At 46.5% G+C, this 18,398-nt stretch overlaps 2 protein-coding genes across 6 annotated transcripts in view; one reads left to right on the top strand and one right to left on the bottom strand.

Annotated features, from left to right (window-relative positions):
- Positions 1-289: 289 nt before the first annotated feature.
- On the bottom strand, positions 290-10,005 carry HEXD (hexosaminidase D). Of its 4 annotated transcripts, none has more exons than XM_075440752.1 (12): positions 9,784-10,005; positions 9,606-9,715; positions 9,449-9,536; positions 8,917-9,081; positions 7,570-7,753; positions 6,103-6,174; positions 5,092-5,287; positions 4,326-4,408; positions 3,484-3,562; positions 3,305-3,406; positions 2,677-2,863; positions 290-1,036 (listed from the first exon to the last, which is right to left on the bottom strand). In XM_075440752.1, the coding sequence occupies exons 1-12, from the start codon at positions 9,865-9,867 to the stop codon at positions 935-937; spliced, it is 1,452 nt and encodes a 483-aa protein (XP_075296867.1). In that variant the 5' UTR covers positions 9,868-10,005; the 3' UTR covers positions 290-934. The 4 variants fall into 4 exon arrangements, with proteins under 4 accessions (XP_075296867.1, XP_075296869.1, XP_075296866.1 ...); XM_075440754.1 differs by having other exon boundaries at positions 292-1,036; positions 2,677-2,766; XM_075440751.1 differs by having other exon boundaries at positions 943-1,884.
- Positions 10,006-10,117: 112 nt separating this feature from the next.
- OGFOD3 (2-oxoglutarate and iron dependent oxygenase domain containing 3) overlaps positions 10,118-18,398 on the top strand; it is a 46,648-nt gene continuing 38,367 nt past the window's right edge. For both annotated transcript variants that reach the window (XM_075440756.1, XM_075440755.1), the window contains exons 1-3: positions 10,118-10,256; positions 10,530-10,747; positions 18,060-18,135. In XM_075440756.1, the coding sequence (XP_075296871.1) occupies positions 10,195-10,256; positions 10,530-10,747; positions 18,060-18,135 (356 nt within the window). In that variant the 5' untranslated portion in view covers positions 10,118-10,194. The remainder of the gene's footprint in view (positions 10,257-10,529; positions 10,748-18,059; positions 18,136-18,398) is intronic.

Raw genomic sequence — 18,398 nt, 5'->3', positions numbered from 1 at the left:
GTCATTGTAGTCTTTTTTATTTGCTTTAATTAAAATGTATTAAAATACTACTGGCTGTCTGAATTGCCACTTGACAAGAGACTGACTGAAGGAGTTAATGGGGGGAGGACAGGGCAGAGGAAGCCCAAATACCTGGCTCCTTACTGACCCTGCTTTCGTTCTTTTCCTGCACTCCAGCTTTCCATTTCATACTGGCTGACAGAACCAACTCTCCATTCGCCCCCCTTTAAACCAAACCAACATGCAAAACAAAGGCAAGCTTCTATAAACTTTTTGAGTATCAAAGGATTTATTAAAGTAAAATAAATTAAGATCTTGTTTAGCTCATGGTATGTGACTTTTGTAATTAAGGTATACATAGCAATTGATTCTTTACAGGCAAAAATCAAACATGCGGGCCTAACTCCTGTAGCTCGCATGAAGTCTGTTAGAATTGTCCTACGCTGTACTTCTTGTACTTCCTGTATCTAGAGCTGTAATCTTTATAATAAATTGTTCCAAGAAAACTTCAATACCTGTGCTTCCAAAATAAGATTTCTGAGAAAGCAATGAATGAAGCAAACAAGAATATTCATGGTAGTGTACTTAATTACCAGACTTTTGAATTATTTTCCCTTGTGATTATCTTAATGCTCCATTTAAATCCACAAAATATATTGCTATACATTGTTAAAAGTTCAACATCAAAGCAGAGTAAAACTTAGCATTTTTCCCTCCTATTCAGTAGACTTGAGTCATGCTTCAACTTTGGACGAACCTGCAGTCTGAGTCAGGTTTTACATAGCTAAGTAGATGCTTTAAAGTGACTGGGATGGTGCTTTCCTGGGGGGATGAAACTGCTTAGCTTAGATGAAGCCCTAGCAAAAAGTCAAGAAGCCCAATACGTTAAGGCAGTTTTCCCTCAAAGTCCAAAAGCCACCTTTGCTCTTGGCACTCAGCTCCTTCTCTGAAGTTCCCCTGCTCCATGCTGCGGTGGTTCGCGTTCTCCCACGCATCTGCTGTAACCCAGCCAGCATCTCGACAGCAGTTCCTTGTTCTGACACGAGCAAAAAGCCGGGTGTTAATTCCTGATCTCCAGCTAATCAAAGCTGGATTTAAGACCAAAGGTTTTATGTATTTCAAAGACTGAAAAAGTCCAAAACAGTATCTGGAACACATCAGCTGCTGTGTGCTGTGAAAGCACTCGTCAGGATGGAATGGTAGGACACACCTCTCAATGTACCCGAAAGAGGAATGAGTCACAGTACAGCCCAAAAGCACCTCAAGCGTGTCTGAAGTACCCTAAAGCTGTCACCTTACGGAAATTGGCAAGGGAGGACAGGTTGGCTACTGACTGGAGTAGAACTTGTGGAACTTTTCCAAGTCATTGTTTTGTATGAAAGTCTATTACTACAAATACCAAACTTGGAAGAAAGAGTTTTTTTTCTCCTGCCTTGTAATACAGCTGAGTTGTGACTCACTCCTGCCTTCTGTTACTCAAGGGGAGCAAATCTGACTTAAGAGGGCAGGTGATTTAAGGCTTAGTAATGTGTTAGGACAGGAAAATTGAAATGGAGTTGAAACCTATTAGCTAATAAATTCCTTTATGCCTTCAGGTCACTTTTATTTAAGAACAGTTGTTGCTTCAGCTCTCAAGATGGCAAACTTCATGACTAGTTGCAGATTTCCACTAGCCACGTTTTCCCATAGAATAAGACAGCCTAATTGAAATGCCCCTAATTTTGTGCTTTTATTGCTTTATCTAAATCATCCACCACTTGCTGCAGCTTCTGTAGGCTGGGGTGGACGTTTTCCTCCATCCACTCCTCTACAGTACACTCGTGGAAAACTTGCTCCATGGCTGCCTGGAGGTCCTGCACCACAGCATTCCACTTGGCGAGAAGACTAAGCAGAAATCAGAAGGAAGAAACAATCACATTTGCAGCTGAGCTCTGCCTCAGGGGAAGGTGAGCTCACTGGGCCTTAAAACGACTTTACAGGAAAAGAAGAGTTTATTACAAGAGCTCAAAGGACTTGATTTTGCGCAGATGGAAAAGGCTGATGCTGTTTGTGTTTAAGTACCATTAATCTTAGCACTTTTCTTATGCAATGACTTTTAAAGTATCAAAATGTGAGCTCAAAAAAACCACTACATGCATTTTAAGTGTAACTGAAACCCACTGCGAGACCTGTTGGGAATTTAATTCTGGTTTTTGTCAGGAAGTGTAGATGCAGTTGGATATTCACCTCATCACAGCAGAAAAAGTATAAATTAGCCATTTAGCATGAACCAGCATCCTCTTCAGGACAAGCTCTGAAAAGAACACCCAGGGAGCGGGCGAAAGGGGTCTGGTTTTATTCCAGGGCCTGCCTGGAACCTGGCCCCGGGGAGCTCCGACCCGAGGCTAACAGCTGCCGTAAGATGCAGCAGGTCTACAGCGGAGTAACTCCATACAGAAGGAAGAGTTTTCCGGAGACCAATTTTCTGCTTGTATTCAAAGAACTTGAACAGAAGGCAGACAAAGATAAACATGCTTTTCTGTTTAAAACCGTACTATGAATAATTCATATTGTTTGATTTCCACTGACGCTTCTGAAATAATTTTAGAAAGAGGCAAGGACTCAAAACTGTATGTACTCGAGTGCCCCAAACACGACAGACTCTATTTCCCTGCAATGCAAACTAAGTGGTGTTACCTGAGTGCATCTGGCTGGAAGTGATGCACGATTATAGGATGAAGAATCTTCCTTTTTCTGTGGTAGGGGCTGAACCAGCCTGTGACATATCTGAAAATGAATGTTAGCACGAGCAGTTTTTGAAACAGCAGTGACATGTGTGGTTGTAGGCTGACAGGGAGGCGATAGGGCTTCAGCTGAGCTTCTCCTGCACAAATAGACAACGCTTAAGGAGTAAGTAAATTTAAGTCTACCTATCTTTGGAACTAACTTGTAGAAGACTGTTCCTGGCAAATGAGAATAACTGATCATCTGTTGCGATTTAAATTTCATTTCAAGCTCCTTTTCTTTTAGTAACCATCCCATTAAACAAATCCATTTTAACTTTAAATAGCAGAAAGATTTAATTCAGGCAAGAACTTGATTCTTGAAATAAGGCAGTTCATAGTGTTTATTAGGAATTCTGCTGAAATACTTTAAATTTGCAGCTAAGTATTAGATTCTGCTGAGGTGTCAACATACAGGGATGCGATGCCTGGAATGCGGAGCTTGACGTTTAAATCGCTTTGCTGGAGCGGTGCCCCATTTTGAGCTGACACAGCTCCTGCGCTCCTGCAGACAGCCCGAGGATCAACGCAAACCTCGTTACCTGTTCCTTTCAAGAAGTTCATCCACTGATGACTTGAGGTAGAAACTAACTTGCGTCACAAGCGTAAGGATATTGCTCCCGGGAAAGGTCCCCAGACTCGTGCTGTCCAAAGAGGGTCCGTTAGCTTCTGAACTTACCACGCAGTGAGAAACATCGGGATCCCACAGCTGGAATTTTACCTCATGAAAGTATCGGTTTCCAGGTTGGACATTCCCAGGAGCTTTTCCACATTTTCTTTAATCTTTTCAGAATAGCCACCTGGCAGAAGACAGTGGAAGTAAGTCAAAGTTCATAAAAGAGGGTTTTCCTGGAGTACTCTGCATTGGCTTACTAGTTCTGGGATGAAGATTTTTTTAAAAGGTGAAATGGAAATAGAAGGAGGAAAAAAACTCGGGGGTGGCAGGAGTACATTGTCCTTCACACGATTGTCTTGTGCTAGGTAAAGCACTTCGTAGCTATGGGCTTTCCATTCAGCGTGCTGAGTACTTTTAGCGCCTTAGTTAAAAACAAGTAGGTTGTGGGGTTTTTATTTTGAAAATACGAAAAGCAGAAAGACAAAAAGAAAAATTCTGTTGCCAAATGCCTGTAAAGAAACCAGAAACTACAGGAAGAACAGTGTACTTCCCAGTTGATCAGTTAAAACAACATTTACATGTAAACAAGATCTAAATCTAAACGAAATTAGTCTCACTTATATACCCATAGTGTTTCAAATCAGTTTCAAAAGCAATTCAGCTTCTTCATTTTTTTTTAGTATAAGCATGAAGAAGCTTGGGACCATTTGCAGGTTAAAAGGTAATAATTTATTAGTATACTATGGCGATTTTTAAATACATAGGCCAAGAAGCCTCTCTGTTCCTATCACAAACATGCGCTATGTATAATTTATTGCTCGTAATTCAGACCACGATCAGATAGCCAAACCACCTCAGAATATAATAAGCCTGTGCCAACCTTAGGGCAAGGTCACGTCACTCTTGTGCTAGGCATTAGCTGAGAGAGAATAAAGCTGTCATTGTACCATTCTTTAGTGCCTGCAGACATACAGCCAACGATGGAATTGCCACAGGGAGAAGCTCACACAAAACAGAGAAGTGATCATACCTAAATAAGAAAATAGGCATCAGACATTTTAGTGTCAGAACATACCAGAACAGTGGGGAGTGTTAATGTTTCAATCACTACAAATCAAAGAGCTTCAGAAACTCCAGTTTCTGTCTCAGAGAAGGGACCTTCTATCTCTGAAATGCTAAGTATTCCTGTTTTACTGAAGAGAACAGATAACCAATCAAATGACTTGCTCCAGCCAAGTAGGGTCAGAAATTGGAATTCAGCTCTCTGGTATTCCCTTAGACCTCCTGACTGTTGCACAAAAACCTTTTACTCCCTCATTATTACACTAACAAACTCTTCTATCTTGTGCAACTTCATTCTCTTTGAATTCACATCAGACATTCACATACACACCACGCATTCTGTTAACTACGTGGTCTATAAGCAGTCTGAGGTGGCACAATGTAACATTCAAAACCTTCAAATCCAATCTGCTGCTGCTGGTGTCTGCCAGAAGAATTGCTGCTGCTGATTAACGCTATAGCCGTTGACTGGAGCTCCGAAACCCACCCTTCACAGTCAGCTGGGCGAGGTCCAGCAGTAACCAGCAGGAAGGACTGCGGGGTTGCAAAGTTTCCTTCTAACTCCCCAGCTCCTCATACCTCTTAGGGAGCTTTTGGGTGGAAGCTGCCTTCCATGTGACCCTTGGAACCATTTAAAAAGATGTTCCTTACCTCTGCCAGCCGGTCAGCGCGATACCTTCAAGGACATCAGCGGGGCTGCTGCTTGCCACTTGCAGCCATCGAAGATGGTTTTTTAAATGGTGTCCAATAAGCGTTAGAGACTGATTCACTCCTGTAGCTCCTTTAAAAGCACTAGCAAACCACACCTTGGAGAAGCCACATCTACGATACTTCTCTATGAGATGAACTGAAATAAGACAGAGAAGAACATTTATAGGACAAGTTTTTCTCCAATTTTAGCCTTGACTGTAGTGCTCCGATTAACAGGAACCCAGGTCCAATTACAACAGGCTGTTGAGCCTTGTCTTGTCAAGCCTCGAGCATCAGCAAGGACGGGAGATCTGACACGCTCTCCAAGCAACCTGTTGCAGCATTTGACTGCCCTCCTGTTCTCATGTGCCCAGTTACTCTGTTCCATTCCCTTGCATTGCTAACGTGCTTCAGTGCTGAGAACTGAGGATATGAAATGAAATGAGCATGCGCAACATCTGACAACTGATTCTTCTTTCAACAAAGAAATTGTCTGTACGCATGTTCGATGCCTGATCGATCCCCCTATGGGAGCCTTTAGGAGTTTTTCCTTTGAATTATACAGATCTATGAAGCCTTGAAGGTTCTTTTGCAGAGCTGTTCAATACAGAGCTATCTGCTCCCACTGGTGTTAAAGCAAGGAGAGTAAATGCAACAGTGCTTGCGAAAAACGTTTCAATCTCCTGTCAGTGATTCCATAGCCCTACTGAAAAGAATTAAGCAGCAGACAATGCAAGTCCTTACTAGGAGAAGCATAAATAGGAAAAGAAAATACGCAATAGCAACTATTACGTGAGATCAAACAAGGGCTATGTTTATGCTATTAAAGCAATAAAAAGCAATTTAACAAAAATGGAATTTTTTCGGTGTCTAACTAAGGTTATGTCTTAGTCACACTATTTTGGTTTGGCTATTTTGCTTAAAGGTAATAGAGCTCTTTGCTTCTGCGCAGCTCATCAGAGAAGTACAAACCTTTGCCCTCCACGTCGAGGTCTGCTGCATAGTCCCAGATCATTGGCTGCACCAGCTGCGGGACCCCAGACTCTGGAAAGAATAGAGCTCTTCTAAGTAATGGAGAACAGCCAGTTAGTGAGAACTAAGTACGTTTTATTGGTGCAGTAACACGTGACCAGAACTAACTACGGCTTGTCCCTAGAAGTCTTCACTTCCAGCTGAAGCGCCCAGGGGCATTTTCAGCCTGGCCATGGCTTTGGACAGGCGGGTTCACACGCCAGGGGCCACGAAGTCCTCAGACATCTTGAAACCACTCATGTGGATCAGCAGTGACAACTCTGATACCAGAGATTCTGCTCATCCCAAGCCCATCTCATTCTTAGTCCCTTGAATCCATCAGTATACCTGCTGGGTTGAACTGGTGAAGCTGCAAACTGTACACAACAAGATTTCAGCTAAATTCAATGGAAATATTCACCCTGTAAGTTAGAGGTTGTCTGAGCTGTGTTTGTGTAGAACTCCACTTTTCAAGATGCCTTTAAAGTACAAATAAAGATATAGGTTTGGTTTCAAATCCCTTTATAATCAACTCCCTGACTAGTTTTAGACCTGAGAAACCAACCCCTAGAGAAACTGCAGTAAATTATACAGAAGTTCAGTATTTTAACTGCATCCCATTCTAATTTGTTCAGTCTGTGATTCCCTGTGGCAGTACACTGCACTTAGCTAGATGCTGTGCTGCTTGTGTGGAAACTGCATGGGTCCTATCGGGGGTTTTTTTTTGATGATTTCCCATTATTAAAGCCACAACTAGGTCAGTCACTGCTGAGGAGCTCTTCATGGTATTGTCTAAATCTGTTCAGAGCAGACAGGTTAAGGTGGCTCTGAAAATGCCAGAACTCCGTCTATGCCAGGACTACTCACATTGTAGCAGTGGCTTCACACTTTTCAACAAACAAGACTCGTGACATCAAGGTCTCGGTGCTATTCCACAAGTCAGTCTCAGAGTTCCTCTTGATGTGCACTGTGATCACCTACACCATCAAAGATGCTCACAGAGTCGCAGCTTCTCCATGTGCATCTGCACCACTGGAACCAGATGCTGCACAGAGCAACAACTGACATTAAAAGGTGGTGAAGGGCATAGAAATTTAGGCCGAGACCACAAATGCTAATAGGCTTTTTTTGTAATGCATAAAGAAAGTAGAATTCATGGCAACCACTGCATGATGACTGTTTTGCTTGTCATTGTGTATTACCAGCTGGAAAACTGAAGTGTGTGGGTGTTGAGACCTGCCCACAGTCACACAGAAAGTCTGTGGCACACCCAAGGACTCAGTGTGTCTACTCTCATGGTCCGTATCTCCACTATTCTTAGATTTCTTGTTTTCATTATTTTCATCTGCCAACAAATCTGTTTTAACTGGTTACGTAAACTTTTTTGTATGGTAAAAAACAAGACTCACCCCATCACTGGTCACACACCTGCCAACGTCTCCTCACTTATCCCTCGGAGCATGTCATCCCACACGATGGGCGTCACCGTCGGGTAGGACGAGACCACACAACTTGCAACCGCTTTTATGTGGGATAAGCACAGCTTCTCCAGAGTGTTGTCTTGTTGCTGCAGCCACTGCTTTGACTCCTCTCCTTCGCCGAGGTAGTAGACCTGGGACATCAAACCAATAACCCTGAACATCTTTTATAGGAACGGGGGAGCGAGTTTGACGCAGTGTCATGAAATCATACAATATTCAACACCTATTGCACAGACCTGACACACTGAGTGGACATATTTAAAAGCAGCTCTCAGTGCTGAATACACTGTAAGCATTTCTATCAGTCTGTGGGAGGCTGTCACCATGACCAAATGTATCACGTAAGGGAATTTTCCTACAGAAACTGAAAAATCTGAAGAGTAATTTAAGCACGCTGTATTTGTCTTTGGGAGGTTTGTCCCTGGAAGCAGCTCTCACCGGTTTTACCCAGTTCAAGCCCAGCAACCCATCAGGTCCTGAATTATCTAAAATGAGTCTCCTGTCTTGGGGAAGGAGATCATTTGTACATGAATCTAGAAGTGACCTGGAAGCATGTCCAAGGGTGGCCCCAGCATGCTCGGTTCTATGCAGAGAGTGGATTTGTGCCTGTTCAGCTGGACATGCATTTAAACTCTTTGCTGTTTTAGAGCAAGTTTTATCAAAAACTTGTTTATTCTACATAAATAGTATTTTGCTTTATAAAAGCTTGCAGGTCCCTATCTAACTTTGCCCTTTGTTCCCATACAACAGGATACAAAAGGCGAAACTGATATCAATACAATTAAGGTGGTCACAACGAATTTCAGGGATCTGCGTGCCATAGGGATGGTTTTAAGAAACTCTGAGAAAGAAGAAAACTTCAGGTTCTCCACCTCAAGGAGACAAACTACCAAGGGAAAAAAACCCCAGCACTTCCCACCACAAAAGGGCTTACTTTGAACAAGGTGGCCAGAACAATGAGCCAACATCTCACATCCAAACTCATGTGATTCTTAATGAATACCTCCAATTGATATCTCACTTTAAACTCATTTGACTTAAACCCAAATGCTGAGTTAGCTTTAAGAAACTGCTTTCAGTACTTTTGATATTACGCTCCGATCAATAGAAATGCCACCCCATGCTACTGGAATAATTTATTGTCAAAATGACTGTTCTGCACTGGCTTGAATCGTTGGATTTGGTCTGCAAAATCCTACCCAGATGTGGCCTGGGTACCACTGAAATGCAGAAACCTCAGCCCTTACCTTCACTCCTCACAAAAAAAATATTCCTAGGTCAAGAGAAGTCCCACCTCGTCACATCCGATGTGAAACCATGTTACGTCTTCATGCAGTGCCATGACCTGGTCAATCATGGCTTTGACCAGTGCCCGCGACTCCTCCTTGTGTGGGTTGAGGGCGTTGGGAAACACCTTCACCTCCCGGAGATGAGCAAACTCCTTGTGCTTCAGCACGAACTGCAAGAGAAGGGAGAGCTGGGGGAACAGCCGCCAACCGAGGGGGACAGCAGTGTCCTCCTGTGTCACCAGGGCTCTGCGGACAGTCATCCCGCAATTTTGGCTGTGTGGGGACAGGGGACAGTATGAGGCCTCCTGCCAGGGGTGGCGCGGGGAGGAGGGGCACGGCCGCAGCTGCCCGGTGCTGGGGGGGGGTGGCAGGAGGGGCACGGCCGCAGCTGCCCGGTGCTGGGGGCGGTGGCAGGAGGAGCACGGCCGCAGCTCCCGGGTCCGGGGCGCGCAGCTGACGGGAGCTGACAGCGGGAGCACCGGGAGTTCTGACGGGGATTTCCCAGCAGAGCCCCCCCCCGCCCCTCCCCCCGCTCACCTCCATGTGCCCGAAGCTCTGCACCAGCGGCACCACCTCCAGGCCCTGCGCCCGGGCTTGCCTCAGCACCGCCCTCACCTCCCCGGCGCTGCGGGGGCAGAGCGAGTCGTCAGGGCCCGTCCCGGCGGCGCGGCACCCCCCCCACCCCGAGCGGTACCTGTAGGCGTGCGGGGCCCGCACCAGCTCCAGCGGCCCCGCGTACGGGAAGGCATCCTCGTACTCCAGCAGCAGCCCGGTGGCGCCCAGGGCGCGGAGCAGCGGCAGCACCTGCGGGGCAAGGAGGGGGCGGCTGGGACCGGGGCGGGACGGGATCGCTCCCCCCCTCCCCCCCTTACCTCAGCCAGGTAGCGCGCGCGCGGCGGGGCGCCCTTCAGGTCCAGGTGCACGAGGCGCCGCCGCGGCCCGCCCGCCGCCTCCATGCCGGCCGCATGCCGCCGCTCCGCCCTCGATTGCTCACGACTGCGCGCCCTCGGGGCAGGACGCGGCGCCGCCGGTCCGCGTCGATTGCTTCTGCCTGCCGCTGCCGCCGCCGCCTTACACCGGCATGAAGCGCTTGACCCCGTCCTTCCACTCTGGTTCCCGCGTCTCGGTGCTGTCCGGCCGCCGTTTCCCCGCTCCCGTCAGGCCCCGCCGCTGTAACGGCCTTCCGCCCCCTTGTCTGTCGCCTTTATGCTCGGCCGCCGATTGCTTTCCCCTGACAGGCGGGCGCGGCGGGCCGAGCGCGTCGCTCCGTGGCGGCGGGCGGGATGGCTGCGCAGCGGCGGGCGGCGGCGGGCGGGCCGGAGCGCGGGGGCCGCCGCCACAGCAGGTACCGGCGGGGCCGGGCTCAGCAGCTGCGGCGGCCGCTGCCCCCTGGGGTGGCGGTGGCCAGGCCCGGCGGGCTGAGGGGAGCGGCCAGCGGCGGCGCCGGTGGGAGCTGCGAGGGGGGGGAGGTGGCCTGCAGGCCCCGGGCGCGAAGCGGGGATGAAACCGGCGTTGGGTGATCAGTCTGTGCGGGGGACGAGGGGTCGGCCGGGGCGGCGGCCGGAGCGGTGCCCCCCGGCTCGCAGCGCGCGGGGCTGTCGCTGTGCTCCCTTCGTAGCGCGAGGAAGAGCAGAGGGCAGCGAGAGCCGCGGTGGAGGTGGCTGCAGGCGGCCTTCCTCCTCTCCTCAGCCGCCGCCGGTGGCCTCCTGAGCTGGAGCCTCCTCAGCGCCGAGGATGGGGTCACCGAGGTGCTGGCTCATCACCGCGAGAGCCTGCCGGACAAGTTCTTTGAGGTCCCCTGCTCCGAGGACTACAACAGCCACAGAAGATTTGAAGGTATTTGGGGGGGGTTGTCCGGAGTGGGGGGGAGCAGACTTCAGCGGAGCACAGCAGGCCGCCTGCTCAGTCTGTTAAACCAGAGGTGTGCTGCGAAACCCCTGCGCTCCCAGCAAGCACCTGGTCACTGCCTGCATTGCTTACATACCCAAACCTGCACGTCTCTTGGGCCAGCCCAGAAGTTGTTGCTTGTGAGAGATTTTTCTGGCATTCCTCCAGAGTTCTCTTCTGAAACAGCTTTGCTTAGGGCTGCGTGAAATAAACCTTCTGCTAAATCCGTGTCTAGTGTCTTTTCATACTCTGATGATTCTTGTAACAGGCTCGTGGTGGAGTTTGTTACTGGTAAATACCACAGACAGTGTAGAATGTAACTGGTTTAGGATATTGTCTGTGCCACTAGCATGCAGTAATGGCACAAATGCCAGCTTCCCATAGACTTGTTTTGGGGGTGGGGGGGGATTGCTGGCAGCTTTTGATGCAGGCCGCAAAGCACTTCTCTTCTGTCTTTTATGTCTGTAAGCTGAGTCTGTTTTCTGTCAAATTGGCATTTGTCTTCCCTAGCGCTTATTTCTTTGGAGTGTTGATGCTTTTAGAGAAACGGAAGATTTTCATCTTCTCTTGATGAAGAGCAGTGAGAGTCTAACTTGCGGTTTATGTGGATGAGCTGTACTGGTCTCCCTTTTCAGATCTGCAGAGTTTGTGTGGATGAATGTTTTGAGCTGGTACTGCTGCTGGAGAGCAGCTCTGCTCTTGCGTTTTGTCAGCCTACCTGTATGTCTAGCTGTGTGTTGGCTGACAAGCTATTGCATCTAAAAAAAACCAATTATGTTTTTAGTAAAAAAATTAGTTTTCAGCTGTCTTATCTGGTTTATGTGGCTGACAAAACACTTGCTGACACAAAGCTGGAGGCAGTGTGGAGGCTGGAAGAAGTTGCTTGGAGCTGAGAAAGACCAAAGACCATCAAAGGGCTGGAGAACCTGCCCTGGGAGGAAAGACTGAAGGAGTTGGGTCCATTTTTCTGGGAGAAGGCTCAGGGAGGACCACATCACAGTATTCCAGTACATAAAGGGTGACTGTGGAGAGGGTGGAGGCTCTGCCTTCACAAGAAGACAAGGGCCAGTGGATACAAGTTGTACTGGGCAAGGTTTCGTCTTGGCAGGAGAAAGAATTTTTTTTTAGAGAGAACATTCAATGACTGGAACAACCTCCCCAGGGATGTAGTGGAGCCTCTATGACTGGAGGTTTTCGAGATGCGATTGGATGGGGATGGGGGTTGACTAATCTCACCTAGGCTCCCTTTCCCATGAAAGGTTGGACCGGGTGATCTGAGATCCCTTCCAACCTGGGCTGTTCCACGATTCTATGATTTCTAACTTTCTTCTGGTGCCAATCCTGGTAGAAAGTGTTAATGAGACTGCAGCCTGGATATGGTGCCCCAAAGCTGTGGAATTAATTTCCTCTGCCCTCTTCAGGTGGCTGGTTCCGATGCTGTTGGTTGAAAGGCTTCTAACAAAACCCGAAACTTTGTGTAGTCTGTGGTCAGATGGTTTTTCCTCAGTGCTGCTACTGAATCATCTGGTTTGGAGGATTCATCCCAAGTGTTACTGAGGCCAAGAAAACTGCTACCAGCAAGCGAACTTCCTCAGTAGGGGGATTTTTTGGCTGAGCACATGAAAACGTATGTTCTGTTTAAACTTTTTGTAGTTACTACAAGGAGAAACTGCTTCTGGCTTTATTTGTGTAGTGTTGAGGTCGGAGAAAATTGTGCAGCCAGTGTTGCCACAGATTTGGCAGTTGTGACCAAACTAAGGCTAAAACTGTCTGCGTTCTGCTACTAGGGCTTTTGCTTATCAAAAGAAGTCCCCCAAGCCAACACCACCTTATTTTGCCTTCCCTGGTTTGCAGGAGAAAGCTTCTGAGCTGTGGACTTGTGGTCTTGGTGCCCATCAGTTATTCTTTCCATCATAAGCAAGGCAGGAGCTACAAGGCTATCTCTGCCCGGGAAGAGGAATGAATGTGTTCTCTGTTCTTGTGGTGTTGTGGGGAGCGAGCTCTGCAGTCTCCTGCACCTCGCGTGGCTTTGTACGGGAATGATTGACGTGGCTGGCATCAACCCGGGAGGAGCAATGGGGACTCATCCTGTGTGAGTGTGAGTTCCGGCTGTCTAACCGGGTGTTTGCTTGCTGCCGATTCTTATGCCATTGATTTGGGGTTTCAGCAGATGTTTTCACATGCGTGCCCCTCTCTTCTGCTTTCAGGAAGAGATCAGTGGCATTAAGAATGTGTGAACATCTGTTCTGTGAAGTGGTCGATGAAGCCGTGCTGGGACAATGCGCTTTGCTCCCGCTCTTTGTCCCGTGTGTCCTGCTCGGTGCCCGCCAGAGGGCGGTGGTGAGCTGCCGAGCCGCCTGCTCCCGGCAGAGCCGAGCTCCTGGCTCCCCCTGGGCGGCACTGGGCGCTGAGCGAGGCTGTAAGTGCGGGTACGGTTCCCAGTCAGACAGGATTCAGCTCCGGAGCTTCAGGAAACAGCTTTCTGTCTCTGCATAGCTGTTCATTCTCTGTCTTTACTCTGGCTTGACATCCACAGCTGCCGGCTCTGTCAGAAGGAAGCACATTCCTGTCGTCTCTTGGTGTCTGATGCTCAGCCGCGAGGTTTCCACAGCGAAGAGGAGCTTTTTGTTTGCGCACCTGTCGCTGCTTCAAACTGAACTAGTGCAACTGAGCTGCTAGTTTGCTTCAAGTGATATGGTAGTTGGTGTCACAGAGCAGGAGCTTTATTTCCATAGCACTGCCTGCCAGTAAACCTGCTTTATACAGAAATAAAATGCATTATTTTGCAGAGGCTAAGCACTTAGCTTATTTGCTGAAGATGGGGTGTTCTGTGAGCACAGTCTCAGCTGCGTTCTGAACCCTGCGGCCAGACCTTGGCTTTTTCTACTGTCTTGAGACATGGTTAGCTACTTAAAACTGCTGTGGCTGCTACTGTGTCTGACGAAACTCCTGTATAGTCTCTTAGGCGTGTTGACATACTGTGTCAGTGTACAAAGCATCCATGATCGCTGCCCAGGAGACAGCTTTAAGATTCTTTTGCAGAGACTAGATCAGTGGATGTGGAAAGCAGAGAAGTCTGTAAGCAGTGGAGGAAGAGGTCCAGCACCTAGACTGATGGTGTGGTTATGGGCATGGCATCTGATAAATCTCTGCCTCCTCTTTTCCTGCTTTGAGATGGATTGCATTAGGGGAGCACCGTGATGGGGCTTTTTTCTCTTGAGAATCATCCCGGTCTCGGCAGCGTGTGATTGTTGGCCAATTACCAGTCTAAGTAGAACACAAAGCTGCAGTTTAGGCACTTGGACCCCTATGTTACATTCTCTTTTCTGTGCACTGAAATGGGGCTATAGGGAGTAGGTGTGGCTTTGCATGTTTTGGTGTGTTCCTCTTTTACCTTGACTGAAAAAATACAACTCTTGGATCCAACGCTGAGTGCCTCGTCTAATAGGTGAACGATTTTGTGTCTAGTAGGCACAAATTTGTGGAAGCTAGTGGGTGCTTTGTAATACTAAACTGAATTTCTCCTGAGTGCAGGTTCTCAAAGTGTTCTTTTAATGCTTCAGTGCTCTGGGAGTACCATGGTCTTTTAGACAAAGATGACACATTTCTTAATACTAAAATTGTTTTCAGACAGACTGTTCTGATTTTTCCTTAGCTTTCATCTTGTGTTTGTGCCTTACTGTTGGTACCTGACTGACTTTACTCTGGACTATCTTTTGCTTGTTTTTCTTCTCAGTCTGGAAAAGCTGCTGCTGTTGCCTCCTGCTTCCAGTGCTGTCTTTGCCAGTTCTCTGTCAGAAGCCCTGGACATGTAACAATTGTAGTTTTGCAAAATCTGGACTGTCCAGTACCAGCCTTTCCAGAAGGGTAAGATCTGTGCTGCTGTTTGCAACTGGAAATAGAGAGCACGAATCTCTTCTGATTTCAGAAGTCTTTGCTAGTGTCCTTTCTGCAGAATGTGGTACAACGAAAATTCTACTTACACAGGTTTGTCCTGGAGTATTGAAATTCTCCTTTGAATTTACTCTTTCCCACCTCTTCTTTCCCTGAACATCAGCTTTCCTTCATCTCTAAGACAATTTTCTTTGCCTTTCAGGCATTGAAGAGACCTTTTCAATAGCAGAAGGAAAGTTGTTCCTCTTTTCTTGTCTCTATTAGCCAGGAGAGCTTCATTGGTTTTTTTGTGTTCAGTTTTGTCCCCAGCCCCTTAAAATTGCTTTTTTTATCAGCCTGTTACCTCAGTCTTTCTGCCTTGTTTTGCAACAGGTCTATAAAAAAGCGTACTGCCAATATCCAAACTTATGCTTCATAAAATTGTTGACGTCTTTAGACCCAACAGAATGTTGGGTACTGTGTAGAATATATTCTATATGATTTGTAATTGATGATTATTCTGCAAATCTTTCAGTGGATCTTATGGTTACTAAGTAAATGTTTGGTAAGTCTTTTTCAGTTCTGGGAACCCAAATCCATTCCTCTTTGGCTGTCTTTTTTACATGCATCTGAGTTTAAAATTGGGTGCTAGAAGCTGTTACTGCCTCAGCCATCTGTCTCACTCCTTGGGTATCTGCTAGCTTGGAGGCAGAGATGTCTCATCTCTGTCAGTTGGCTTCCAAGCTGCTCTTCAGCCTGGCATTCAGAAGTGAGTAACTGATCTTAGTCTGCCACTGCTGAATGTGCGATGGAGCCTTTAAGGCACAGCAACATCAAATGTGTACATTTTTGTTAGGGCAGACAAGAAAGTTTGCAGCATTTGTTGTCTACTACTTGTTGCTCTTCAGAACTGCTAGGTTATGTGCTACAAAGGAATGCAGCATTTGCAATGCTTGCATTTTTTATTCTGAAATCTGTGGTGTTTAACTTGTAAATTGTTGGCTTCTAGAATTGAGATGGAAAAATGCAAGAATTTGCACAATAACTGTGCCTAGCCTTTTTCGTTGCTGAGGGGGTATTTACAATGTGCTTGAAACATGGCACAGAAGCTCCCCCTTCCTCCATTCCCTCCCCTCCCAAATTTGTAATTTGGAACAACTTTCCACCTATAAAGCCCTTGTGGGTTTGAATTCTGTACCTTTGGGGCTGGTACTGTATTGCAGAGTGCTTTCTTTGATAAGCAAAGTGCCTTTGGGTTGCTGCCAGAATTTTTAAATTTTTTGGTGCCTTTTATGTCATGGCTCTACGATTTCTGATGAGTGGTATGTTTTGATTCTGCGCATTTCTTTAGCTCACAGGTCAAGAGGAGAGAAGTGATCTGGGGGAGCAGTGGTTCTGGTTCATTCTTGCTAGTGCTGAGTTCTGTGGTGGCATTGATAAATGGATGCTTAAAAATGTAATCTCTAGCGTTATTTTAGACTGGTAGTTTCCGAGGTCATCTTCAATTAACTTAGTGTGCGCTTCCTGGAATCTGAATCTTGAGGCGAGTTCAGTGAATTGTTGCTGGGTAGACAGAAAATGCAATGAATTATCTGGGTTGTACTCCAGCTGGTTTCCTGACCTTGATCTGTGTCTATACAGTCTGCTTGGTGTGGGTGCCTTTGACTTCAATTTAAACACACGTTAAACAAGGGACTTTTCTTTTCCCAAGCAAGGAAACAGCGTGTCTAACTTGGTGTGTTGTTGTCAGCCTGTTCACCCCCGCATCTCTTTCTCATTGTGTCGTTCTCTTCTTGAAATGCTGGTGTAATTGGAGGGCTTTGCAGCGCACCTGAGACGTAGCCAGGGCATATCCAGTAAGATGGGGTGGAAATTCCTACAATGCACTTGTGCTGTGGCAAAATTTCTTCCTGTCAGTCTGTGGTCACCCTTGTCATTAGTTGCTTTTGATCAGACCTGATGGATGCTTTCGACTTGCAGGGGTGGGTTGATTGATTTCTTTCCAGGGGTTGTTGTTTCCCCCCACCTCATGTTCTGATGAGCAAATAATCCTTGAAGAGGAGCTCAGTTCACCAACATTAAGTGTATTGGCAGATGTCAGAAAACACACTCATCCCAACTTTTCTGTGGCTGGACATCTACATATGGATCTCGCCCAGTAAAGTGCCAAGTGTGACATCCCAAGGCCTCTGGTGGCTCAGAATTGATGTAATTTGTTCTTCTTGCCTGAAGACCATTGTGGACCAGACTTGTAATTTCATAAGAACTTTCATATATTCTTCACCTGGAACTCTTACTGCTGGCTTCTTTCCATTAGCTTCTAAAATTTAATGTTTGATTTCTTAACAGTGAATGTTAAAAGACTTTTTTTATCATACACGTCCAAGCTGTGTGCTTCAAGACACTTTTGTGCGAAGTTTTATACAAAAAGCTGCCTTTCAAGGTATGTTCCTATAGACACTCCATACAGAATGTTATTCCATTTGACGACTTCTGTTGGGTGGGGAGGAGGTTGAGAAAATCCAAAATATGCTGCTTTTATTTTCCTGGCAGCACAGTTGGAGTGTGCAAATTCACTGCTTTTTTACGTTACCATTGCTTTTCCAGTGGACAAATGCAACGGTTCTCAGTGCCTGACTACAGGAATCTGTTAACAAACTGCATGATTTAGGGTCGAATACCAAAATATAACTGAAGTTAAATTCAGTTCTTTGTGTTAATACATAAACTAGCGTGTATTGATACTACATGAAGATCCTATATCTGTTCAGGAACCCTTGTTAGTAGTATCATCTTCATGGCTTGAGCTGTTTGTGTTCTAACCAATTTTTTTAGTTTTTCTTCTGTGTAGTGGTGATTTCGCTCCTGTCTGAGTGCCATTCTCTCTTTTCTGTTATTAGCAGGGTGGTGCTCTGGTGGTACATCCACTGCAGTCTGCATCCAACTTGTCTTCTGCGTCTCATTTTTCGCTGGGACAATTGAGTTTCTTTATCCTGTTGAGACTGTTTGGTTTTGGGACAGAACTCTTCATGCTGCGTGTTGTACCCACGGGTGGTGTGTACTGGACCTTTGAGCTGAAGACTCAGATTCCCCTGAATTACACCAACCCGACGTATCGGGGAAAGTAACGTAGCGTAGATGAGCCCTGGGACTCGAAGTGGTGCAGAAGCGCCGGTGACATTGGCTGGCTTGTCTTCTCTGACTGTGATGCAAAACACATCAAAATGGAGGCATAACTTTCCTGTAGTTTAAGTGATCTAAAATATTCTGAGATTCACATCATTCAGAAAGGATATTGGCAAGGAGAGTAGGAGAACATGAATAGAGACTTATTTTGAACCTTTTTTGAAAGGTGATCTTTTTTTTTCTCTTCCTCGTTCTGTTCCAGGATGCACTCCTAGAAAGTGTGGAAGAGGTGTGACAGATGCAGTGATCACAAAGGAGGAAGCTGAAAGAATCCGTAGGTAATGTTTCTTTTAGCTCTAAGCTTTTGTGAGGACTTACTGTAATGACAGTGTGCCAGTGTTTAAGGTGTAGCACAAAGCTCCTTAGCTGAAGGAGAATGCGCTAAACTGGTTAAAATATTAAACCTTCTTTAAAAGCCACTTTCCATTTTTGCTGCAGTGGAGGCAGCTCTCTTTCATACAGAGTCTGCCTAGCTCTGTGGGGCGTGAGCGTTGCAGAGAAAGGAAAATGAGTTAATTAAGTTTTAAAGGATTTTCACTTG

The sequence above is a fragment of the Opisthocomus hoazin genome, chromosome 21 (genome assembly GCF_030867145.1).
Source record: "Opisthocomus hoazin isolate bOpiHoa1 chromosome 21, bOpiHoa1.hap1, whole genome shotgun sequence".
Lineage (NCBI taxonomy): Eukaryota > Metazoa > Chordata > Aves > Opisthocomiformes > Opisthocomidae > Opisthocomus > Opisthocomus hoazin.
The sequence above is the reverse complement of the archived record's forward strand: the minus strand, read 5'-3'. Positions and strand labels throughout refer to the sequence as shown.